Source organism: Misgurnus anguillicaudatus, chromosome 7 (assembly GCF_027580225.2).
Source record: "Misgurnus anguillicaudatus chromosome 7, ASM2758022v2, whole genome shotgun sequence".
Lineage (NCBI taxonomy): Eukaryota > Metazoa > Chordata > Actinopteri > Cypriniformes > Cobitidae > Misgurnus > Misgurnus anguillicaudatus.
The window spans coordinates 33,789,247-33,816,265 of record NC_073343.2 but is presented as its reverse complement, the minus strand read 5'-3'; the positions used below and the strand labels follow the sequence as shown (position 1 = coordinate 33,816,265).

Sequence of the window (27,019 nt, the reverse complement as noted above, 5' to 3'; positions counted from 1 at the left end):
TTTTTTTAAAAAATTTATGTCGTGTTATTCAGGAACTGACTTGTAACTCACTTGTTTTTCCGCTTAGAACGCAAGTAAATGCTTCTTTAAGCGCTTTTATATTTAAAAGAAACCCGCAAATTAAAAGGAAATGACGCGATTTACGTGGATATTTACAGCTGGTCTATTCGCACTGGATTAGTATTACCTGAGGTAATTTCTCCGGACCTTTTTACAGAAGGTAAAAGTTGCCGTAATCTTTACTGACATTGTCCGTAATGATTACTGACATGGAACATTCGGACTGGACTAAAATCACTGAGAAGCTCTGATAAAAATTGTTTACCCCACCTTCTTATGTAAAACTAATCCCGTCCGAATAGTAGCCTACTTAGAAAAATGGCGAAATGTCTGTCGGCTCATGAGGACACGCACCATGTATTAACAAATATTTTTTTATTTTAACTGATAATGTTAATCGGTCATAAATGCTTACCTTCGGTTAACGGTTAAACGGTCAATGTGAGCATCCCTAGTTGTGATATAAATGAAATGTTGTAAACATAGTAGGTGTTGATGTACCTTCGCTAACTCAGACTTAGTATAATTACAATGATGTTAGTATCATTGTAGCGAAATTACTAGCAGTTCGGTCAGGCTGCTAAAGACGCCATTTCAACATCACACACTCCGTTGCTCTGATTGGTCGTATGTCTATCCAATTGAGTGCAGAGGCATTTTTCGGTTGAGACACGCCTCATAATTTTAGCTCAATGGAGCGGTATCAGACTCAAATTCTGACTAGAATTGAGTATGACAACGTCAGGCTAACACAAACCTGTCTTAGTCTCTAAATTTCAGCCAGCCAAATAAAAGTCCAAACCAAATCCTTTTACTTGTTTTTGATACTGTAGATCAAACCATGTTTGCTCTGCACTTTTTTCATGAATCTTATAACACAGAGACGAAATAACCTAATAATAAGGAGTGATTACAGAGCTGAAAAGCTAAAGAGTTACAACAGTCAACAAGATTTTACTTTGATAAATTTGAATAGGCATGGCCAGTTTGCTCTCTTAAGCAAATGTCTTGTTATTGGATGGCTCCCAGCTTTGGTTGTCCATTTTGGGATAAAAGTACTGAATTATAACTTATGTGTCATTACACTTATCCACAATATATATATATAGAAATAAACTGACCTTACAGCTAAACTAACCATAATTATTTCTAATGATACTTATAAACAGGAACCAATAATCATTCTGTGCTACTTGATAATGAAATCTTCTAAAAGTCCGTTCACACCAAGGATGATAACAGTAACAAATATAGATGGTTTCTGCAGTAACAACATAAACAAGCGGCTGTCGTGGTCCCCACGTAACTTCCGGTAAACTCCGCTAAGAATAAATAACAACAAAGTTCTTTAAACGTAGTTTATTTATATAACAAGCAAAAAAGCAACACATAGATTACCTAGGAAACATTTTTATTTTCAAAGAGGCATTTGTTCAAGAGATCAGTTTAGCAACTAGTCAGACCATTAAAAAAACGAAACTGGAAGTAAAGTTCGGATCCAGACGTGTATCACATCAGCGCACGTGCGTCCAATAAAGCCGTCTATTAACCATGTTTAAAAAAACAGAAATTATCCACAGCACAACTTTAACAATACAGGAGGAACTACATTTTTAGGCCCTGTTAACGCTCGAGGGTGAAAACGTAAAAATATTTTATTGGATGTGCCACGTCGACAGCGTTTTTGGGGCTTAAAATGCAAAAAAAAGTGAAACCACCATGCAGAGTGGAAATCTAAAAAATGCTCTACCATCGCGTTCCTGTCTAAAGGGTAAAAACGCAACAGTCACGTACGCGTTTACGTCACAGGTATGCGCCAGTTCAAGAAAATAACAACAGACATGTCAGATTATTTCCATACGTCGGACCTTCAAGTTGTCATAGCAGCTTTGATAAATATAAAAGAGTCTTGCCAGCAGTTGTACGAAATATTCACAGCTGGTATTACTGATCAAATAAGGCGCATTAATTACCTCCATCAAATTGTTGATGCGCCAATTCGTCGGAGGCAAACCAGACGGCTTTGGATAAGACCTGGGAGAACTTGGTGTTGTTGTGTGTCAGTGCTTCACAGCGCCACCTAGCCGCCTGGAGTGCATACTACATCAAATATCACACACGTTTGCGTCACCATATGCACGCATATTTCCACCCAAAATGCTTGTATAAATGCGGAATAAAAAGTGATAACCCAACGCCACTTTTGTGTTTTCTCTTCAGATCTTCTTCTGTGTAAACGTAGCCTTAGAATCACTTTCAAAGCATTATTTGGCACTAAACAATAAAACATTTAAAGTCAAACAAAATCCTTTTGAATTTAAAGGACTTGCAGGTTAAATGGGGAGCTGCAACATGCAAGCTTTGAATATACTAGGGGTGGCACGGTTCACAAAACCCTCGGTTCGGTTCGTATCACGGTTCTATGGTCACGGTTCTCGGTTCAGTACGGTTCTTGTTGTTATTTTTTCTTTTAATTTTTAACACTCCAGAAATGTATTATCTTATTAATGTATTAATTATCCATAATTAAGGATACAGTATTAAAAAAGTTATATTATGTAATCATGCACAAACTGAATTTGACTTTAAGCACATTATTGGGAACATCTCTGAGAAAAGCCAGGTGAGATTTTGATACAGCAAGAGGGAAGACATTAATGATTTCAACATGCTTTTCATTTATTTGGCAAAAAAGAGAATGTGTATTGCCATCTACATGAACTTATGTGCCTTTTTAGCACACAAAGATAACTTGCATTTATCAAAATGCCAAATTCAGTGTAGCTTTAAGATTTATTACTGAGAGGCTGCTTAAATACTGCAGAGAGTATTTGTGGATGAGAGAGAAACATAACGTTTATACCTGTTATATTTAAATAGGTCTCTTTTGTCCACTTTTGACTACTTCTGTCCTGTTTACTTTAAGGGGCAGTTTATGAAATAAGATCGCGCAACTTTCACACACTAGCAAAATGAAACTACGCGGAAATCAGCCGCTTTCGTTTTATCAATGAAAGGCTAAAAATAGCGCTGATACGAAAAGACGTAAAACAGTGTTCATTACCTCAGATTAGATAAATGGTCGGAGAGAAGGCTGTCGCGTGTGGCTGTATCTATTGTTTTATTTCCGCCCGCATCATAGGTAACATGAAATAAAAAATGTTTCCTCACACCAAACTTATACGACGCTGGGGCATCCTCCAACTCCGGGCAGCCTTCCATTTCTCTCCCTCTTGCCATTTCTACACGTAACATGACCGGCAGCACTCACTCTCCACAGCAGTCACCTCTTCTTTCGCGCTATTCGCGAAAGGGGAACACGCTATCTGAGGTCACATACAGGGCACGAGGCTACATACATTGCGCATGCCATGAACCGTTGAACCGTACGGCACACACGCGCTCCGAACCGAGACAAGCGAACCGAACGGTTCGGATTTTTTTTATGAACCGTGCCACCCCTAGAATATACACATAATGGTATCATACACACAGCATCTAAAATCATTTCACAACCATATTGTTTAAAACCACTTCTATAGATAAATCTTATTTATCTTTTTTTCTTTACGAAACACGGACCTCCTGCACTGTTTTAAAGAGAGGCATGCAGAATGAGTTATGAGTTGTTTCCTAATGGGTTGGTTTGTTTCAGTGTGGCTGTTTCCTGAGGGCATGAACACGGGCCCAGCAGCATCTGTTAAGTTATCTTGTGGGAACGGAAAGTGAGAAAAATACAACCTACGGCAAGAGCTGATGGGCATATAAAATATTCAAAGTGGGCATTCGGGGGGAGAAAATAACAGCTTTATAAGGCTGAAAGAATGTGATCAGACACTGAAAGCAAAATAGATATCACAGGCTAGAAATCATAGACTGCAATGTGAAACTCATGGATAAACAGATGCTTTTAGCAAGCCAATTCCAAAGCATTAAGCATGCAGACCGAAAAAAAGGGGGTCAACCTGAGCCACTGATTAAACTCACACAAACACACTTTGGACTGTAGTGACTTAATGCAATGGACAAAATGGAATAGACCTGGACAATATGACAATATATCTCATGCAACACTAAACTGGTTTAATGCATTTTTTACAGTAGATGTGAAATGGCCAAACCATGCCAAGACAAGGAGATTAGCTGTGGCATAAAATCTGCAAAATATCTGGCATAATTCACTGGATTATCCAAAATAAGCCTTTCAATGTGTTTATTTACCATACACTAAAAATGCTGGGTTATTTTATAACCCAGTTTTTGGTCAAAAAGGGTTGAAATTAACCAAGAAAATGTTTATATTTGACCCAGCAATTGGTTAAAAAAACATCTTTTGGAATAGAGTTTATGAATCATTTGATTTCAATGAAAATTTTATTTGGATTGAGACATGAACTTTATAAAAAAAAATTATAATATTTAACTGATATCAATATTGTTTCAAACTGCTGAAACCCAGGCACAAAAAAAAAATTATATATTTACATGCATGACAATATACCATCAAAAAATGACATTACGTGATCAGAAACATGTGCACCTGCTCTATGGAAGTCAGGGGATGGTGTGTTTCTGCAACAGCCTATTAAGTAAATTGAGAAAACGACAAAGGCAGCAGCTTTTGACCACAATGTGACGGGGGTTAATAACAAATCCAAGGCTTTCAGCAGGAGCTAAACCGATATGAATGCAGAGGGCAATAAAGATATAGCTGGGGCTTTTATTGCACTATAATACGCAAGCAGCAGTCGCACTAAACGGTGATAGATTCTTGGAACGGCCTCAACATTCGAGATGATGATAATCAATTCATCATCCTCAGTGGGACAGACAGCTTTCATCACAATGCCAACCAGAGGCAATTCTTCAAAATCCTGTATGACCCACGGAGCCTCGGAAAGCATCGGAAAAACGTGAAGCTGCGGTTTCATTCATAAAGCTTCACCTGCAGGACACATGAATAAGCTGAATAACGCCTGTTAACACGATGTCTTGAAAGCAATAACTGCTCAATATTACAGGCCTGTGTGTTTGCCGCGATGTGCATTTAGGAGGCAAATACAGACTGATAATACAGAGGAAATTCCTTGCCAAAGAAAATGCTTTGTTTTGATGCCTTGCTGACCTTGTTGTAGTCAAGCAACAATAGCGTTTGTCAAGTGCTGTCTGGAGACCTTCTGCAGGCTCCACGTCGATACAAGACAATCATCGGTTCTCGCGAGTCTGCTCGTCATTTGCATCATAATGAATCACGCAGTCACAAGACACGCAAGAACCAATAATCGTCTTCTGTCATGTAGCCGGCATGCGGCCAATTTTGATCTAGATAAGTTAACATTCAAACATGAAGTATTGATCACTAAATACACTTGAAATATTAATCAATTTCTCTCACAAATGTATCATTTTACTTAAGACAAACCTATCAGATCGTATGGAATCGGATTGCTTTATTTTTGATGATTGAAAAAATTGCCACTCTTCAATGCCTTTACAAAGATAGGAAAAGCGCAAGATATTTTTTAAAATATTTAATATGTAAGGAATAATAGGTGACGGGACATTAAATTATATAAAAAAAAGTAGAACTAAAGGTGGTAATGCGGCACGACGCCAAGCTTTATATCGCGGGTAGGGTTGTAATGATACAACGATACACACTAAAAATGCCTGTCCGGTCGATTCTGAATCGCAAAGGCGCTATTATGTTCGACTCTTTCATGTACTACGGCTCTTTGATCAGTCCTCATCACTGTCACTAAAAATCCATATTATTAAAAAATCACTGTCACTAAAAGTCACCATAATCATTTATCGTTACAACCCTAACCGTGGGTGTACATTTTGAAATAAATTAAAGGACCAAAGACAATTATTCCGCTTATACCACAATAACGACAGAAACTGCTAAGACATTGCTCTGGTGGTTATTTAAGACATTTCTCAACCAATCAGGATTCAACAGCCTCGTCTTATAATAAATGTGTTTAGTGTTCAGCCGAAAAAGGAAGTCATATTTTCCTAGGATGTCATTAGGTCATATATATTCTTAGAATGTCATTTTTAAGGAACTATTACTTTAACAAAAAGATATTTTGATAAATTATAATAAGCACACAGTTTATGGTACCCACTGACTTCCATAGTATTTGTTTTTCCCACTGGGGAAGTCTATGGGTACCATCAATTGTGTTTACCATTGAGTGAGTAAATAAAAAAAATTTAGGTGAACTATCTCAGCTTTTTGTTCAAAATTTTGTGTTTTTAAAGAAACCTACCCATATTTGAGAGGTGATAAGAAGAGAAGGCATTAAACTTTCGTAAAAATCATAAAAAAATGCTGGAGCTGACTGGCAACTAAAAAAAAACGCTGGCGGGGAAAGGGTTAATATACCATTCCAAATGCATCCTTTTTGACCACTTGTGCCAAATTATCAAGAGAAGGGTCTCTCTAATTTTATAATGTATATTTCTTGCCCTCAGCAAGCTCCCACAATGTGACATTTTACAAGATTGCTTACAGCTATTTTAGCTAAGGCGGCATCTACTACAATATCAACTTCTGATGTGGATGTACATGTATTGGCTTTACCATGTAGGCTATGTTCAGATCTATTAGGCCTATGACCTGCAGGTTTGATGTTTTTATTGCACAAATGATTATAATAAAAACAGAAGACAACTTAATTCTTTCCCCGCCATTGACGAGTTATCTTGTCAATTCAGAAAAAAACACTTCTCACGTCTCTGCCAATGACGAGAATTTACGGCTTTCCGCAATACCGCTACCGCTACTTTTACAACCTGGAAGTACATATATATATATATGTATATATATATATAAAGAAGAACATTTTCTGGAAAGCATTAAACTTTTGTGAAAATCGCTGGCGGTGAGAGAGTTAAGGGGTAATTGCATCCATTGACTAAACTCATTACTAGAATAAATAAAATAAATTCAGTATCTGATTCCTATTTTTAAAGTCATTACAGATATTAACTCAAAAATATGAGAATAACAATGGAATAAATGTTTCATTCTTAACCCCTTCAGAGCAAAGAAGAAAATAAAAAGAATATATCTCAGTTTTAACTAGATGAAATTTGTTTGCACAGTTACCGCTAAAGTCATTGTTCAGGTGAAAGTGAATCTTAATGCTAGTTGACATTTAATCTTTCTCGTGTTGAAGCCTCAGAGCTGACAATAGTCTCTATTATACAAGTAAATGCACCTGATCACAGTATGTGTGTGAAATAATGGACAGGAGTGGCACTACAGCCTGCTGAGCAGGAACAGGAGGGGCACTCCACTCCCTCTATTCCTCTGGCATACCAATCCCTAAACTGAATTCATTATGATTATGACTGTCATGAAAATGGGAACAGCAGATGTGCGACACTCCTAAGTCTTCTGAATGTCACCAAACCTGTACAACGTTCCTTTTCAAAATAGACCTGATGATTTTCAAAAGGATTTGAAGTTTGAAATCAACTTCACAACAAGTATGTTTTCCAAATATTGCAACAGATTAGTAGAAGAGACGCCATTCTCACTGACTGACCATAATCCATTCCCTGACTATTCAAATCTTGATTTTGACTGCCATTGCTATGCAACTTCCGATGCATCCTCCAAATTCTGTGCAATTAAACATCAGATAAAGCTACTAATAACACTACATTGTATAATTTAATATTTTGTTTAGTTCAAATTTTAAAGGACAAGTTTGGTATTTTACACTTAAAGCCCTGTTTTCAGATTGTTTAAGATGAAATAGAACGGTTTATATTCTTGCAATTGGCAAAAGTGGATTATCGCCACCAACTGGGCTGGAGTGTCTATTATTCAAGCTCTCAGCGGAAGAATATACAGGTGTGAGGCGTTTGGAAAAATAGGTCCATAAGTTTACAACGAATGGTAAAACACCTGTTGGAATGCATATTTTGCAGCGATTTTTGTGTCAGCATATCAGTGAACACCCCTGACCACTCGGTGAGTTTCACGTCTTTGTAAACGAAAGTTTAATGCATTTTGGGAAGGACTGTTCCTGTGCACCTATACACACATTCTAGAGGTGGGAGGTAAACAACAAACACCTGAAAATTCTCGGGGCAGTCGCATATGTCGAAATTTTAGTCAAACCGTTCTATTTCATTATAAACAATCTGAAAACAGGGCTTTAAGTGTAAAATACCCAACTTGTCTATTAAGTTTATGATTTTTTTTGCAGAGGGTCCGAAAGAAACACATCCTACACAAGGGGGGCCGCATGCCAAAAATTTTGAGAACCACTGGTATAAAATAAGCTGCAAATTATTATTACAAGCTTTTTATTAAAAGTCATAGAAATTTATCACAATTATAATGGTAGATAAAAAATAACATGCATGTTGTATGAAATCTGAAGGTATTTGGATTTCTGTATAGTACAGCTCAAGGTCCACGTGACCTACAACTGAACAGAGACCAGATGATGATTTGCGTCATTCAAACCTACATGCAAATACAGGACTCATGTAAATAAGTTTCTTTCAGCTTCCTGAAAATCTGATGTTAGGACACAGGTACTATATCCTTATATAAGACATCATTAAAGTCTTTTCAACAGCATAAATCCTCCAAACATTAACACTTACAGCCAACATAGTTTCTAGTGTTAATGTTTTAACTAAGCGCATAAGTTAGCACAATTACTGTATAATACAAATAAATTAAAATAAATCCAATGTTAAAAACAATAAAAACTGAAAAGCCAAGTTGGTTGAGACAAATGTAAAGAATGTTATGTGTTACATACAGATATCTTTTTTGCTTTAAAGGGGACATTTCACAAGACTATTTTAAAATGTAAAATAAATCTTTGGTGTCCCCAGAGTACATATGTGTTCAAGTTCTAGGTCAAAATAACATATAGATAATTTATTATAGCAGAATTAAGACTTTGTAGGTGTAAACAAAAATGTGTTTTGGGTGTGTCCTTTAAAATGCAAATTATCTGATCTCTGCACTAAATAGCAGTGACATGGTTGGATAGTGGAGATTAAGGCACGGTATTATCCCCTTCTGACATCACAAGGGGAGCCAAATGTCGATGACCTATTTTTTTACATGCTTGCAGAGAATGGTTAACCTAAACAAACGTTACTGGGTTGATCTTTTTCACATTTTCTAGGTTGATAAGCACTGGGGACCCAATTATAGCACTTGGAAACATGGAAAAGTCAGATTTTCATGATATGTCCCCTTTAAGTCAAGGTCTCTGGAGAGTTGACCGGGTATGCAAATTACATCTGACAACCTTCACTGTTCAAAACTGACTTGACGTGTATGTATTGCTTTTGTTTTGTACAAAGAACAGAGTTACTTTACCATGCAAACAGACACAAGTACCCTTCTAGCATCCTATTATCTACAAATTCAGGGTTTTACCTGCACTTTGGCAGCCTCCCAAGCGAAATTATAGACTGCAAAGTTTTATGAACTATTCATCGAGATTAAATATTCTTTTCAGTGTTCATTAGTCACAAACAAAAAGAAGCATTTTTGCTGTTTAAATACATATTTATATATTTTCCCTTGCTTTAAACATGCTAAATCTGTTTGCTGGCAATATTTGTGTGGTTGGTCAAGACCTTTATAAATCACGCCAGAGAAAACAAATAAATATCAAGATATGCACTGGAAGACGTCAAAAGACGTTTTGCATTACTTTCCCTATTTCTAATAAATGCTAACTTAGGTTGTTAATCTATTCGTTTACAATCCATGCAGAATAAAACCTTTATAACTACCTAGATTATACTACACACTGGAATAAACGTAAATGGACTGTCAGCGTGTCATATCAAATGTAAACAGCCCTATCTAGACAAATAGCATAATGTACGGTGTGTGCGTCCTATGACTGTGGTGTTGACTGTTGTCCTGTGGCAGTGATAGTGGCTGTGGGGGTTGGTGAAGGGGGTAAAGACAGACTGTGTGTGATCAGGTGCTGCTGTAATTACCAAATTCAACCAGGCATGACCATTGACTGCATACACAGCAGCCCAATGACTCGCTGCAGCCACAACAGAGCTACTGCTAAAAACACACTTCTTACACATCAAAAGGTACAAAACACAAAAACATCAATACACAGTCTGACTTAGTAAACAGTGTGTGGAATCAACAAACGCAGACTAACAAATAGGAACTAACTGCATAAAAGTAAAAAAGTGAAGTTGGTAATGCCTGCACCACCAAACGAGGGACAGGTCAGGATGACCGTCCAACGAACTAGCTTATAGAGATTTTCTTCATTTTTTTAGCGCTTTTATTAGGGATGCAATGATATAAAATTTCGGTTCTGATACCGATATACAATTACATTGTATGACAGATACCAATAGATACTGATAGTTTTGCTTTTTTGTCATAAAATCCTACAAGTGTAAATTGTACAAACTGCAACTATATTGTCATTGTCTAAGAGTGCACCGATATATCGGCCGATGATGCTTGCTATGCTTCTCAATGATTACGGTGAAATGCCCCTACATCCAAAAGCCAGGGGGGCGCTCTCGTGCAGAAACTCAATATGTGCAATAGACGAAGAACCATACACGCTTATGGATATATTTATATTGCTGTTCTTCAAACCTTTTCAGGTATTTTCATGATAAGAAAGAATATGTATAATGATTATGTTTGACTAGTGTTGTTTTTTGAAATGCATGTTTTAAACAACTCAAACTAACACCGATTTCAGATTGATAAGGACTTACTGATCAAAAGCCGTAGTACATGAAATAGCTGTGAATAATATCGGCTGTCCGATTCAGAATAGTTATCGGCCACATGCTATTAGCAGGGTTTCATGCAGCACTTTTCAGTTCAGGTGGCCCGCCTAAGCTGGGAAACCCTACCGCCTTGACTGGGTCGTCATAAAAAAAAAAACGCTGCACAAAAGGCCGTCAAGTGCATCTCGGAGAATAGCGCGGACACGCTTACACCGGGAGCAGGCACACGCGCCACACGGCTGAAATGAGAAAGACATGGTCCAGACCATCACTGTCTAGACTGGGATAACTAGTCAGTTGATAAAACATTTTGGAGGATAACGCGGACGCGCTTCACACGGCCGAAATGAGATAAAGAAGTGGTCCGTCATGTCTGGAACATAGCCAGTTGATAAAACGCGTGTCCATGAGAACTGTAAGTGAACTTACGTTTTGGGTTTATTTAAGCCTGTTATTGTATTAGTCTATAGTTCTTGCAAAATTAAAGTAAGCAAGCTGGTGATTTTTGTTGTTGGAGCAACCTGCTAGCTAGGTTTCACGTGCCTGTTGATCCAATATAATTGTTGAGCGTTCTTGGTAAAAGGTCAAATGTTGGAGGTAAAAACATTTAATTCTTTAATAATCTAGTCTGTGTTCATTTTCTGTTATAGGTTCTTCAAAATTAAGTTTTATTTGAGTGTTTTAAATAAAAATATTTTATTTTTCATCATGACACGTACGCCCTGCCCCTTTGTTTGCCGTGCCTCAGACTTTGCCTGCCATAAGCAACATTCCCTATATATGCATCTATATAGGGCTGGGCGATATATATCGGGGGATTGTCATGCGCATCTCGTCAGCAAAGCCGGTTCCTTGATTAGTTGTAAATCGCCATCAGCTGCTTTTAGATGGAGCGGTATTTACTTCAAAGAGCCGTAGTTTGCTGGCATTCGGGAAAATTTCGCATTAATTATCGAGGACGTATCGCCTGCGATAATTAATGCGATACGGCCCAGCTTGTCAGTGAACTACGGCTCTGTGTAGTAAATGCAGCTCTATCTGAAAACAGGTGATGGCGATTTACTACTAATCAAGGAACCGGCTTTACTGATGAGACGCACATGACAATCGTATTCGATATATCGTTCCAGCCCTACATCTATATATTGCTTAGAGTTCAAAAAACGTCCGTTGTCCAATGGACCAAAACTAGGGATGCACCGATAGGATTTTTTGGGCCGATACCGATTTAAACAGACAACTTCTTGCTGATACCGATGCCGATATTAAACACTTAGCAAGTTTATTTCTGCATCAAATTATTTTTACTGAACATGGATTGGATCTAATTAACATTTAACTGACCAACATAATAAGAGAGGCACAAATTAAGCTAAAACAAATATAATAAGACGACATGACAACGTTCAAAGGTGGTTTTTGCTAATCAGCATTTCAGTCTGTTTCTTTTATTGTCCAAGACATTTGAGCCAGCTCAACAAAGGTTTTCTGTCGGTGCTTAAGTACAGTGCACACCAGAACATTAAATAATTTTAATTGAACAACAGACATGCAACTCATTGCCTTTATGAGGTTAATTAATAAACAATCGGTATCTGCCTCTCTTGTGCTTTTGCCGATATGCCGATGGTTTCAAATTCATCAAAATACATCGGTGCATCACTAACAAAAACCTATGTCAGCCAAATTTTACATGGCTTCCTCAAGACCAGCATTGAACTTCAGTATTTCAGTAAAAGTTCATGACTTATGTTACATAGTCTCTGGGATGATGTATGCTAGTGATGCTGAAATTACACACTTTAACTAAAGCAAAATTAATATTTAAGCCATTTGCAACATTAAGGTTTTCCTGGCATAAGCATTTTGGCCAACGGCATAAAAACATCAGCTCTTCACTCAGTAGGCAAAATGACACGTGTGCAAATTTAGCTTGTGCAAGTTTGTCAGTGTATGATTCATCAACTTACTAAACTTAACCTGACCATTACTCAACAAACTGGTGTAAAAATCACATTTAAAATTAAGCAACCAAAGCAATAAACAAATAACAAGGCAGTGATATAAATCAGTTTAAAGCTGGTAACGCAAGCAGAAATTGTGAGAAATAATAAATAAGATCTTCCTTCTTTCTAGCTTCTATCACTCGTCCACACTTCCTGTCCACACAGGAAGCAGCCTTTGAGAGGAAATCCTTCTTTCCTTTTATGAAAACACTGCATCATGTCAAACTGTGGCTGGGTGAGAGTCCATGGAGATCCATCTCATGACAAACACACCTGCTTTATCTAGCTGCAAACTCACAGACTAGCAAAAACATCAGGAAGTCACAGACAGGCCACTGTGTGTCCTGTGACCTCTGCTCACTTGTCTTGACATTGAACCAGAAATGAGTCAGCAAGAAAAGCACTGATAAACTATTCACATGAACTCTGAACTCTGTGAGACTTATTGAAATACGCTTCTTAATAAATACCAGATTTATAAGGCTGCTCAGTAAAGTTTAAAGGGTGTAATGGGCTTATGTAAACAGATTTTGCATGTATTTCTAAACCTGCAATCCTAAACAAAATTTTGGGTATCACCAACTGAGTCAACAGCATTTTAGGACATCATATGTGGGTGAACTTAGCTACGATGTATGAAAAAACTGTCAAGTTAAACAGCACACTTGGGTTTGAAACTCTAATGGAAAGAATGATGGAAAGATGATGTTGCGGCTCATACATCTCACAATAATATTCTTCTTACACTACAACCATTTTTCATAGCTCATAATATAAATGTCATAACCATCTACAACCCACGACAATATTCATGTGTTTTTACAACCAACCAGTGGCGTGTTTACCATTTTGGGGGCCCTAAGCAAAGTCCAAGAACCGGGGCCCCCCATGCCCCAGCATTGCCCAAGGTTTTTCGTTTGAATTACACAACAATAATTTTCAGTATTTAGAATTAAGTGAGATATATATATCAACCGGGTTTATTTTGTTTTACACTGCTTAAAATAACACTAAATTATTACAGTTTGGTATGGCAAAAATTCTTGGTTTAAATAAATGTTTCACGTCCCTCTCAGATATATCTTTTGCTTGCAAATGTCTCATAGCATGTATTTAAAACAATGTAATTAATACTGCAACTTCAGGGTCTCACATCTCACTAAACAAACTAAATGAGGAAAAAGAGGAAGCATTAGATTATGATTCAGACTGATCTAACAAACTGAACTAACAAACACCAGCAAACAACATTGTAAATTGGTTATTGCTTGAATTTATGGATGGGAATCACATACCTCTCATGTTCATATTGCAAAAACAAACTTACTGTGAGGTACAACAAGCATATAGACTAGACATACACTAAAGATGAGATTTTAATGACAATGATGAGATACAGAATATGATTTTCAACGTAATTTAAACCCCCGCGTGGTGTCTTTATCATGTTAATGTGTACGAGCGTGGAACAAAAGATGCATGTCACTGATCAAACCAAAAGATGCATGTCACTGATCAAACCAAACCACCAATCACAGGTGTGAAGCTCAAAGTCTTTAAAGTAAACTTGACCATCGAGTGAATGTTGTGCAGTTACGAGAGCACAGAGAGAGTCGAGCGAGCGCTCATTCCAGCACTGTGTGGCTGCATTTGTGCGCGCTGAGCAGAGGTGCGCTCTCCCGTAGAGTTTTGCTCATGAAGTAGCCTATATGTGCCCTCGCGGGGATGCGAGCAAATATTATTATGCGTACATACTCGTACACCTCTCACTCGCACGTGCTTTATCCGTACCTTTGATTTGGGTCTGAATAAACATAACATACTTTCGCACACCTTGTGGCCAGTAGGGGGCACCCCAAGCCTGCGGGGCCCCAAGCAATTGCGTGGTTTGCGTGGTGGGTAAATACGCCACTGCAACAATCTCAACATGCACAGAGACAAAACTAACATAGGAAATGTGTCAAGTTTTTAGGGTAAACTCCCCTTCCACTTGAGCAATAGCAGGAAACTGCAGGATCTCTTAAACCTAAATAAAATTAAATTCTAACTTCCCTAAAGTCTTTTTACTTTATTCTGCTCAAAAACGCTCAAGATGTGTTTAGGGTCAAGATAGGTCACACTAAACACAGATAATGCCTAAAGATGACATTAAGTCCTGAAAATTTATTTATTTTATTTTTTTGTACATATTTCCTGTATTTTCTGTTTTTATCTTAATAAAATAGATTGAAAAATAAATATTTAAAATTAAAACTTCTAAATCAACAACTCTGGTAGTGGTGGCCTAAGACAGTACTGTATATATAGGTCTGGTATATGCTGTTATATATTCTGTGTATACTCACACATATATCACTGTGTCAGGTCTGCTATTATATATTCTGTGTATACTTACACATATATCGCAGTCTGTGTCAGGCTTGCTATTATATATTCTGTGTATACTCACACATATATCGTTGTGTCAGGCTTGCTGTTATATATTCTGTGCATACTCATACATATATCACTGTGTCAGGTCTGCTGTTATATATTCTATGTATACTCACACATATATCGCTGTGTCAGGCTTGCTATTATATATTCTGTGTACTTACACATATATCGCAATCTGTGTCAGGCTTTCTATTGTGTATACTCACACATATATATTGTTGTGTCAGGCTTACTGTTATATATTCTGTGTATACTCACACATATATCGCTGTGTCAGGTCTGCTGTTATATATTCTGTGCATACTCACACATATATCACTGTGTCAGGTCTGCTGTTATATATTCTGTGTATACTCACACATATATCGCTGTGTCAGGATTGCTATTATATATTCTGTGTATACTAACACATATATCACTGTGTCAGGTCTGCTGTTATATATTCTATGTATACTCACACATATATCGCTGTGTCAGGCTTGCTGTTATATATTATGTGTACTTACACATATATCGCAATGTCAGGCTTGCTATTGTGTATACTCACACATCTATCGTTGTGTCAGTCAGACTTGCTGTTATATATTCTGTGTATACTCACACACATATCGCTGTGTCATGACTGCTGTTATATTCTGTGCATACTGACACATATATCGCTGTGTCAGGTCTGCTGTTATATATTCTGTGTATACTCACACATATATCGCTGTGTCAGGTCTGCTGTTATATTCTGTGTATATTCACACATATATCACTGTGTCAGGTCTGCTGTTATATATTCTGTGCATACTCGCACATATATCACTATGTCAGGTCTGTTATATTTTGTGTATACTGACACATATATCGCTGTGTCAGGTCTGCTGTTATATATTCTGTGTATACTCACACATATATCACTGTGTCAAGACTGCTGTTATATATTCACACATATATCACTGTGTCAAGACTGCTGTTATATATTCTGTGCACATATGTCACTGTACCAGGTCTGTTATATTTTGTGTATATACTCACACATATATCACTATGTGAGGTCTGCTGTTATATATTTTGTGTATACCCTCACATATATCACTGTTACTGTTTGTATACTCTGTCAGTCTATCAAGTCTTGTTGATGTAGCACGATAAGCTAGCTACTGCTAATAATTCAATTGACACAATATCGATCGGAAATAACGTCATCCACATATAATGGGCATCGATTCAGACAGCACACGAATATCTCTCAGATATTTAAACCGCAAAGACCGATGATTTTATGAGGACAAACCCGTGCTAAAGGTAATGTGTGTCTGGATGCTTTAGTCCTGTCAGACTCTCACTCACCTAACAGCGCGCGCAGATGCTTCAGGCGCGTGAAAACATCCTTCTTTGGGTCCAGAACTTTCTGTGAAGATTTCTTGACGTCTCCATAACCCCTTCGAGTGAACATTCCGCTGTAAAAGGCGATTTTGTGGCCGGTTTTACCTTCCTTTCACCATTCAGACCTGTGTGTCTCTCTGTGTGTATGTGTATGAAGACCAGCAGCTGCCTGACTGACTGACCGACCGACCGACCGGGGCGCCAGATGCTCCTAAAATAATCCACACAGCGAGCTCCCACAATAAACTGTACAGGAGCAGCACATACTGTACATTAATATCGACGAAAACAAAACTAACAGTGAAAGCTAATTGAGAAAATAATTAACGTGTTACTTGACGAAAAAGCCTTTGGTAAACGACTGACTAACAAGCTCGTTTTGTTTTCGACAGACAAATGCTACCTAACTATAACAATTTTGGAGCAACTGCTTATGGTTTTAACAAAGCATAAGAATAAAATAAAATAGATTATTTTTTAATTATATTTGGTATATAGTAAATCATTCCCTATCACATATGCTCAAAGGGTTTTGTACACAAATAAAAAAGCGTGTTCTTACAAAATATGGCAACACATGGTTGTCGTTTTGTGGGTGTGTAAATACGGAAGCACATCATAAAAGAAAGATGAAGATGGTGAATATTATTTTTAGTTTTCCCTATTTTTAATCACCCTTTCGAAAATTAACCACGTTTTACTTCATTAAAAAACATACTTAACCATGGTTACTAGTAATTAATACACCAAAAAACCACGGTAAGGCCTACTACTCCAAAAACAAACATGGTTCATAACGCACTGAGCCCTATGATCTTTTATTTTATGTTTTATCTTTAATGTGCTATTTTTAATTGTGTTTAATTCTAAAAAAACAAGGCATTCTATTAATGTAATGTAATGTGCCATACTATAACAATGCAATTTCATTTCTTTCCATAATAAAAGCGAGCCATGATTACGTGATGACGTTGACAACGCATTCAAATTAGTTTTATCAGGTGCAGTGTTCACGGTTCATAGCCTATAAATTATACTATAGCGCCATCTGGTGTTTAATATGCACATTGCGTTTAAAACATATTCACAAAATATACCATTGACTTCCATAGTAGGAAAACAAATATTATAGAAGTATTGTGATAAAATTATAAAGAAGATATTTTGATAAATGATGGTAAGCACACAGTTAATGATACCTATTGAATTACATCATATTTGTTTTCCTACTATGGAAGTCAATGGTTACAATCAGCTGTGTGCATACCATCATTGATTAAAATATCTTCTTTTGTGTTCCTCAAAAAAGAAAGAAATTCATACAGATGTACAAATTCAAACAACATGAGGATGAGAAAATGATCCTCTCCCTTTAATATTCAACAGTTAATGTGACTTGGTATGCTGGAAGTTTGTAATGAAAAAAATGCAGAAAACTATTTCCACTAGTGGTGTAAGACTATCGGTCCAAAATCTATATTTAATGGGTTCGCCTGCCCAAACTTGGCCTGCTCAAACCAGATGCGCTGCTCGAGGCACAAGTTCTTGTGTTTGTTGCTGGCGTGTGTCTGGATGCTGCACAGTTAAAGTGCATTGGGGTCATTGGCACACAGCATCAGCTGTCATTCGTTTCAGCTGTGTACTGAAAACACATTTAATGGCTGAAAACTTCTCCTGTGGTGACTGTACACTAAAGCTTGCTCTCTGTTATGTGGAGGTCAGCTTCTTTATTAAAACATTATCATATTATTAATTAGAAAGCAAATTAACATTTTGTGCCATATGATAACATACTAGCAGATACAGATGATGGTTATCAGATTTAAGGATAAAATGTCAGAAACTAATAAATGGTTAGTGAACTTTTAAAATTAAATGATCCTTTTTCAATAGTTCCATGAATAATTGATAGCAGTGAAAATGTGTTTGCATGCTGGTGTATACAAAGATTAAAATATATAATTTAGCTTTCTAATTTTTTTAAGCAAATGGTTCAGTAGATTGATGAACAGTATTTTGATGATTATTTTTACTGATGAAGGCTAAATGTTAATTTAAATGAAATAGAAATTTGTAATGAATATGTACATAAACATGTATTTATCATATAAAGACTATAAATTATGAAAATCAAACGATTTAATTTGTCTAAATAAAAGCAGCAAATCTATTACAGTTTTTCTTAGTCGCATTTCTCAAATCATTCTTAAAATTTGCAAAATAATGCATGCATTTCTCAAAACAAAATGTTTAGCCATAACAAGAGTAAACAATTATAAGTGTCACTATTTTCAATTTCATAAGTATAAAGATACTCATTTGTGTGTCAAATATTGATTGCAAGAGATTGGACAGAATTCCCTTTTTTCTGTAAGAAAGTTATACACATTGTTATTAAATAAATCATATTTTACAGAACAAATACAAAATAACAAAACTAAAAAGATTCTAATTTTTGTCCTGATGGACATCCCGATGTCACGCAGATTCTCATGCACATCACAACATCCACATCTTTCCTCGCAACGTAGCAATTAATCACTCATAATGTCTCTACAGTCATTTAAAACTTCACACATTCATTCATTCCCCTTCAGCAATTTATCAAAATCTAAAAACATGAATTATGTTTTACTTGTGTGCATTTTAAGGCAAAACAAAGGTTACTGTATATTAAGATATGTCAGGGCAAGATGTTTTCAGTTTGGACAGCTCTTACATTTACTTTAGTCTAGTACTTCCCTTGTCTGGGAAACCGGCCCTACATGACTAAAATGTCAAGCATTGTGCATGTCATGACTTATGCAATGAACTAAGTTCTAAGACTATTCAACAGAAACCAGTATAATGCATTTTGATGAAAATTACATAAGCAATTAAAATTGTTGCAAACAGCAGACAACTGTATGTAATTGTATAACTGCATAATTGTATCAAAGCATTTGCAAATTGTCAAAAACAATGAGAATTTTATTTTGTTTTGTGCACTTGATGATGTGGAGGTTGAACAAAGTGTTTTGTAAAAATAATTTCTGAAATTGAGAAATGCTCCAAAGCAACTGAGAAAAACTAGAATTCACCAGCAAATACAGTTATTGTCATTGAAGACGTTTGTGAAGACATATACTGTATTTGAACAGCAGATGGCAGTGTTGAGCTAAAAAAGGGAAAGAAAGAAAGAAAGAAATATGAAATTGTGTTGGTTTTCTATATTGGCAAATGTAGTTGGTTAACACTTGGTCCAAAATGTGTTTAAATAAAACTCATTGACAGTTTGTATTGAAAAAAAAGAACATGCAATAAATGATGAATTAAATATCAGTATTTATAATTCACTATCAGCATTATTTTATTAATAATTTGACCAAATAAACTGGTTGAATAATATAAAAGGTTTTGTTGCTACAGTAGCAGTGGTGGCTAAATAAGAGGCCACAGGGTGGCATGATGACTCCATGAATAAATTTACTGCTTCAGCTTTACTAAACACATTGAAGAAAGACTTGAAGCACTTGTCTTTACTAAACTCACATGAAGAGCTTGAAAATACTTGACTTTTCTCTTTGTGTGGTTATGTTTTCTCCTTCATGGGAGTAAGAGTGTCATTTAAACTGTAAACATATCTGGTCAAGATGAAAGAGACAATTGGGCCTCGTTTTCCCTAAAATAGCACCCCATGAATGTATCTTCAGACACAAAAACACGTCCATGAAAGTGAACTTCATAGCTTCTGCATTATTGTGCATTTCTTCTTGTGCATTGTTGCAGATTGATTTTCCTCCTACACATATTTATTATAGAAAACACACACAATGTACTCAATAACCACTACAACACAGAGAGCTCCTATTTTATTTACAGATTAAACATTTAGATTCAGGTTTATCATTCGTTCTTCTTTATAAATACATCTGAAGAGATGTAATAGCAACCACTTTTTTTCACACTTTTATTATTCATTTGTGAGGAGTGGCCATGTCCACCAGGGGGCGTTTTCAAGTTCATCTTTCTAATAATTATAATAAATGTGGTCAAAATAAAAACATTTAGGTTTAAATTGCTAATGAAAAAGCATAACAACAGACATTTATAAACCAAAAACACAATGCATCAGTACATTAGCTTGCACAGATGCAAGTTGTATTTATTATAGATTTATTGGCAATTTAGTAAAAGTACCATTTTATACTAAATATTTATAAAAAGACATAAAAATAAATACATTTACTACAAAATATATATTTAAACAGTAATTAATATAATTTAAATATAATAACAGAACAAGAGATTTATTTGAATAACAAAGTAATAGTTATAATAAGAATATTTTAACAAACTAACTAGCTTACAATGAATACTGAATTATGCTTAGTTATAAACCCATGCACACAGTTAATAAAAAAAAACTCAGTCCCAAAACAAGATGTATCTGAGCAGATAATCTACTGTGAAATGAATGAGCATTAGAGAGGAGGATCCTTATAATGAAGAGAATGTGTTTTGGAGCGTATACGTGGCAGGGGTCTCCGTCTTGAATGTGTAATAAAAGTGCCACAGCAAATAGATCTTCAGTTTTTCTTCCTCTATAATCTGATTCCAATTAAACTTGTCATCAGACACTTAGGAAATGAGATAGCAGACGTGTAATCCAAACATCTCCATCTTAATTGAGTTCATTTCAATGTAACATTAAATAAGTCTTATCATCACTTATCTTTTAAAGACGTGGCTGGACATGATTTGAGCTGTACATCAGTTAAGCTTGAAAACCATTTGTCTGTTCATTTCTTCATCTTGGAAAAGACTTGCAACGTTCATCTGACAAACAAATGGTACAGTATATAGTTTCAACATCACTATACTGTACAAAGCCATTATCAGATTGTTTTCTTTCTATTTTAACAACTGACTCAATGATACAGATTCATTGATATCTTTGCTAAAAGCATGCATCTGCCCCTAATGCAATATGTTATAAACCGAAAAAATATGTCTGTACATATTCATAATAAATGTATATAATACAGAAGCAGACATCAGCAGCTGATTTGATAAGCAATGTAACACCTTTAAGGCCTCAAAGTAATTCGACCCTGTTTCATCAATCACACCCCTCCGTACCGTCCCTACATCACTGATTGGTGCTTTGGCAGGTGGAATACTAATGCATGCTGTGTCCGACCGACCCTAGACACAAATCTGAACAGATCCGACATCTGATGTCCATTAACAGCATTTCTGATATCTTTGCAATGCCAAATTGTAAATTTTTAGGAATATTTATGCAAAATCTATGTTTTGGTTGTGTGCTGTGGTTAAAAACATGAAAAAACTATTTGGTAATTCTGTGCATTTCAATTTAAAGAGATAGTTTAGCCCAAAATGAAATGTTGTCATTGTTTAGTCTCTCTCATTTTTCTTTATTGGGTTAAACACAAATTAAGATATAATGACAGATGATAGTAAGCACACAGCTGACTGTACCCATCGACTTCCATAGTTGTTTTTCTTACTATGGAAGTCATTGGGCACCATCAACTGTGTTTTGTGATGTGGTTACTATCATTTATCAAAATATTTTCTTTTGTGCAGAAACACAGAAACTCAAACAGGTTTAGCACCACATGAGGGTGAATAAATGATGACAGGATGGCTTAACTATTCCTTTAAAATCATAATAATAATATATGAAGTTTCGTTGCAAAACGAGAAAACTCTGTTTTTTAAATTTTTCAGAAATTTCGTTTTTTGGTTGTGCATTCCAATTAATATCAATTCAACTGCAGTTGGTTTGTTTTGATTTAAACCTTCATAACTTAAAAAACACAGCTAAGTAGCACCATAAAACAAAATAATAACAACATTATAATAAACATGTTTTGACAAAAATGTTAAAAACGCATTATCTCTTTTTGCAATGAAACTCTTCATATATAAAAAATAATAATACGATGCATTTATATACTATTATATATATACTACAGAGCCCCTAAGGGGACATGGAGCAAAAAATAAATAAAGTTTAGTTTCGGGTGCGCATGTGAAACCATTCCGTGCGCACGTGAAACCATTCCGCACGCACGTGAAACTATCGCACGCGCACGTGAAACTATCGCACGCGCACGTGAAATTATTGCACACGCACATGAAATTATCGTGCGCGCACATGAAACTATCACGTTAAGTTTTGCGTGCGCATGTGAAACTATCGCGCGCACACGTGAAACCATTCCGCGCGCACATGAAACTATTCCACGCGCGCGTGAAACTATTCCGCGTGCGTGTGAAAATATCGTGTGCGCACGTGAAACTATTGCGTGCGCATGTGAAAACGAAAGTTTTCGCATGAGCACATGAAAGTTTCACGTGAGCATGCGAAACTTTCATGTCAGCATGCAAAAGTTTCATGTGAGCACGCGAAACTAAACTTTAGATTTTTTTTACTCCAATGTCACCTTAGGGGCTCGGTAATATACTATATATAAACTGATGTTCAGAATTTGTGTTTGTGTACATGTTGATCACACGTATACAAGCTCATATCTGTTTAAGGAAATAAACATTTCAACCAATTATTTTCAATCAGAAAAATCCCATGCATGTAAATGCGGTCACTGCTTCAACGACTTATTTCTTTCGATTCTGTTTGTGTCAGTAGACATTTATAACACCATTATCCGACACAGCCTCCCATATTTTTCCAGTCCCGGTCAACAAAACGTACACATTTAAGTGGCTCTTTAGGGACCTATTTAACAACTATCTTTTTAGACTCACATTAACCTTGTTACCCCAGCAAGTTGCATTGCTAGTTTTTAAGGGATTGTTTTCAAACTTGTAGCCACAGGGGTGTGAGATAACAAGCACTGTTGGGATTTCAGACCGGCAGTCAACACACCGACACAGTCCTCTGAAAGTCCAGCGTGGATGGTGTTTGAAACGGTCCAACTTCGGTTAAAGCCAGTCACTTCAGTGAGCCCGGCATCATCATTATCTTTCCATTCCCATGCCCGATCCAGCCCTTTAGTAAGTTTTGTTTTATTAGTATCTTCTCGTCGGTTTATCGCCACCATCGTGTACCAAGAGCGAAAAGCCTCTTTTTTTAGATGTGTTGACGGAAAATCGATGACGGCTTTCCTGCGGGCAGCTAATTAGCCGAACACTCGTGTCATGTCGGATACACACGAAGTGGCTTTATGTCAGACGATTGTATCGGTTCGAATGCGAGACACTGAGATTAAAGCATCAAGAGGTGAGAAGTAAACACACATACGCGTGGCACGCGAAAGATTTATTTTTATTTAGACGAGATTTGACTGAAAAGTTCTCTTAAGAAACGATGGAAATACCCGACCCTATACGCGCCACAAGAAGTGACACTTGCGAATTTCCAGTGCGGACAAGGTGGCGGTACAAACGCTTGATAGATGGCAGGGAATAAAAGGGCTTCTCCTGACAATCTTTCAGCAAATGTCAGCCTTTCATGCCGTTGAGAAGGCCCATTTCATATCTATTACAGCAGGCTTTCCATGGCCGATATTTCATATTTTAGCGCTCGCCGTGTCGCAAATCCTCTGCCAATCTTCCCCGTAAGAATCTCTGCCAACCTCCCCGACGCATTCTTCCCCTCTGTACCTCCCTCGCTCGCGTCTTTGATGTGACAGAACAAACCGCGACCTATTAGGATTAAGGCTTTGAAAAGATCTTTGATGCCGCTCAAGGTTCCTTTAAACTGGCAGACTGACAATATGAGCTGTGTGGAGGCAGGCTTTGAATGAGGAGATTGGTTGTCCTCGTCGAGGTCCACGGCAGCACCTCGGTTCCCCACCTTCGTTCGTAACCCCGATCGACACCCCTGAACCCGGCCAAAGAAATCTCCCGTAGACACAAATGCGTGTTTTGCTGAGGTTTTGTGTTGGATTGCTGTCGTCTTCAGTCGGTTCGGCGCCCTTGCCGTATCTGAACCGTTGCCCGGAATCAAAAGAAAACAATAGCTCGTTTTACCCCAACCCCCCTTTATTTCTAAGCACACGTAAGCGACGTCTAAAGAAGCTGCAGACTGGAGCGAGGATGTGAAGGACGGGGATAAATGCTGTGGCACGGTATTCAAAAGAAAAACCTTTTTAAAAAAGAGTCGCCGAATTGAATTTGAACCGCACCTACGAGTGCACCCATATATCCCCCATATATTGAGCCACGCTGTTTTGATAGCTGTCGACCCCAGTGAGGAAATTCACTTTGAATCAAAGGAGTGCGTAAACTGTGTTTGGCACTAAATCCACAGAAGATTAAAAAAATGATAGATGCTGTGCTGTTCTGATCCATGCATTTATAAAATCTGTACATCATTCAGAGAAATATCGAAGTGAGTTTTGTAAGGGAGACAAAGTTTGAATGAATAAATAGCGAATCTCTCGGTGCCCGCTGCTGTAGTTTTAGTTGTGACCTTACTTTTATAACCTTATTGACCTCATCTCTGACGCTCTGCATTTCAACGCTCGATGTGACTGAAAGCCTCTTGGGTCTAGAAGAGGGGTGCCTGATCTTTTTAAAGAGGAGGCTCATGTTTCCTCTCTGATTTGGAGATTGCCTTTTTTTATGAAAATCACTGCAAGAGATGTTAAAAAAGAGAAATCTTTCAACATGCGGTTTTTAAGCGTATGTTTTAGGTTCTTGTAATGTAGTCTTTTTATTCATGTTGGTTGCATGTTTTTCAATGTTATGACACAATTTTGACTTATGATTAAAAAATAAATTAAATCAAATTAAAATGTTATTGTGCCAACTAAAACTAGGGGAAAAAACAACAAATACACAGATTTTTTAAAAACCTGTTTACTTCAACTGAACCAAATAAAGTCAAATGGAAATGGTATGAATCATTGGTTTTCAACAAGAGGGGTCGGTGGTTGTATTACTGGGGGTCCTATAATATTGTTTGAATTAATTAATTTTTTATGAAATTAAGCATTAAAGAAAAATGCATTAATAATATTAATACAATTAATAATTAAACCTTGATTTAAATAAAGAGCCTATAAATAATCTATAAATAATTCAGTAAAATTTAAATGTTTTGGGTAACACTTTATTATAATGTTCATGATTTAACATTAGTTAATGAACAAACCATGAGCAATACATTTGTTACAGTATTTATTCATCTTTGTTAATGTTAGTTAATAGAAATAAAGCTGTTCATTGTTTGTTCATGTTAGTTCACGGTGCATTAACTAACAATAACCAAATTTTAATAAAGTATTAGTAATTGTTGAAATTAACATTAATAAAGATTAATAAATGCTGCACAAGTGCAGTTCATCATTAGTTCATGTTAACTAATGTAGTTAACTAATGTTAATTAATGAACGTTATAATAAAGTGTTACCATGTTTTGTAGTAATTAGATTCATATTTTGGTAATGTAACCATCAACAAAGTATGTAAATCCAGTCTTAATTTCATATGGGGTAGGGATGAGCGGGGCACAAACTAATGCGGGGTTAATTGTAACACGGCTACTTTACATATTTCTACAGGGTCGGTCAATCTGTGCTTTTGGTCTTTTTCTCTTACTGTCAGATGATCTCCTGTGAATTTGTGAAAAGTTTTGATGTGTTTTGATCAAGATATTGAACAGAGAGTGTTTTGGAGGCATGACGTAAATTTCTTTATCCTACTGTATGTTAGGTGTGTCAGTCACCAAATCCAACCTTATATTATTTTAATCTCTTTCTTGTTACCTAAAACATAACACATGTCAGCAACTCTAAGTAACTGATAGATGAGATTGAAAACATTTTTACACACGGGGTTAGTTGTCACATAGTTTTACAATAAAGCCTCAGGTATACAATGATAATAACATGAAAACAATGTAAATACCATTCATCAAAATAATACAATATCAGGGTAAATATTTCACTATTATGATTTTTTGTCTTAATTGTGCAACCCTTCAAAAAAATATATTTCTATGCATTGCTGCATAATTCAAGGATGGTTAGATGAAGGATGATGGATGGATGGATGAATGTGTGGAAATCTTTCTATTATAGGCAGATATATAAACAATATCCACCTTTAGTATATAGACAGAATTTTATTCTTTTTTTTTTGTGTTTAAACTAAATTTCTAGCAGGTGTTACAACAAATCCTCTGTGGGTATGTGTGCAATCCTGTCACTTTCGGTGTAATTGTATGATAACGGTAGTTCCCACAAACAACTTTTAGTGTTTATTTGTAGCATAGATGTATGTGTTAATTGTGTAATAAATGATTAATCAAACTTAAATATTTTTAAATAATCCAAATCCAAAAAGCGTTAGTTTGTGTCCCGCTCTCCCCTGCTACAGGGCTCCCTTAA

The 27,019-nt window shown here is 36.4% G+C and overlaps 1 protein-coding gene and 1 long non-coding RNA gene across 8 annotated transcripts in view; both read right to left on the bottom strand.

Annotated features, from left to right (window-relative positions):
- ralgapa2 (Ral GTPase activating protein catalytic subunit alpha 2) overlaps positions 1 to 16,856 on the bottom strand; it is a 162,621-nt gene extending 145,765 nt beyond the window's left edge. For all 7 annotated transcript variants that reach the window (XM_073869774.1, XM_073869777.1, XM_073869771.1 and 4 more), the window contains exon 1: positions 16,617 to 16,856. In XM_073869774.1, coding sequence (XP_073725875.1) covers positions 16,617 to 16,722 — 106 coding nt within the window. In that variant the 5' untranslated portion in view covers positions 16,723 to 16,856. The remainder of the gene's footprint in view (positions 1 to 16,616) is intronic.
- A 4,063-nt stretch (positions 16,857 to 20,919) lies between these two features.
- The window catches only part of LOC141365378 (uncharacterized), a 98,108-nt gene continuing 92,008 nt past the window's right edge, over positions 20,920 to 27,019 (bottom strand). Inside the window, exon 5 of the long non-coding RNA XR_012370614.1 lies at positions 20,920 to 21,470. This is a non-coding gene — a long non-coding RNA (uncharacterized lncRNA). The remainder of the gene's footprint in view (positions 21,471 to 27,019) is intronic.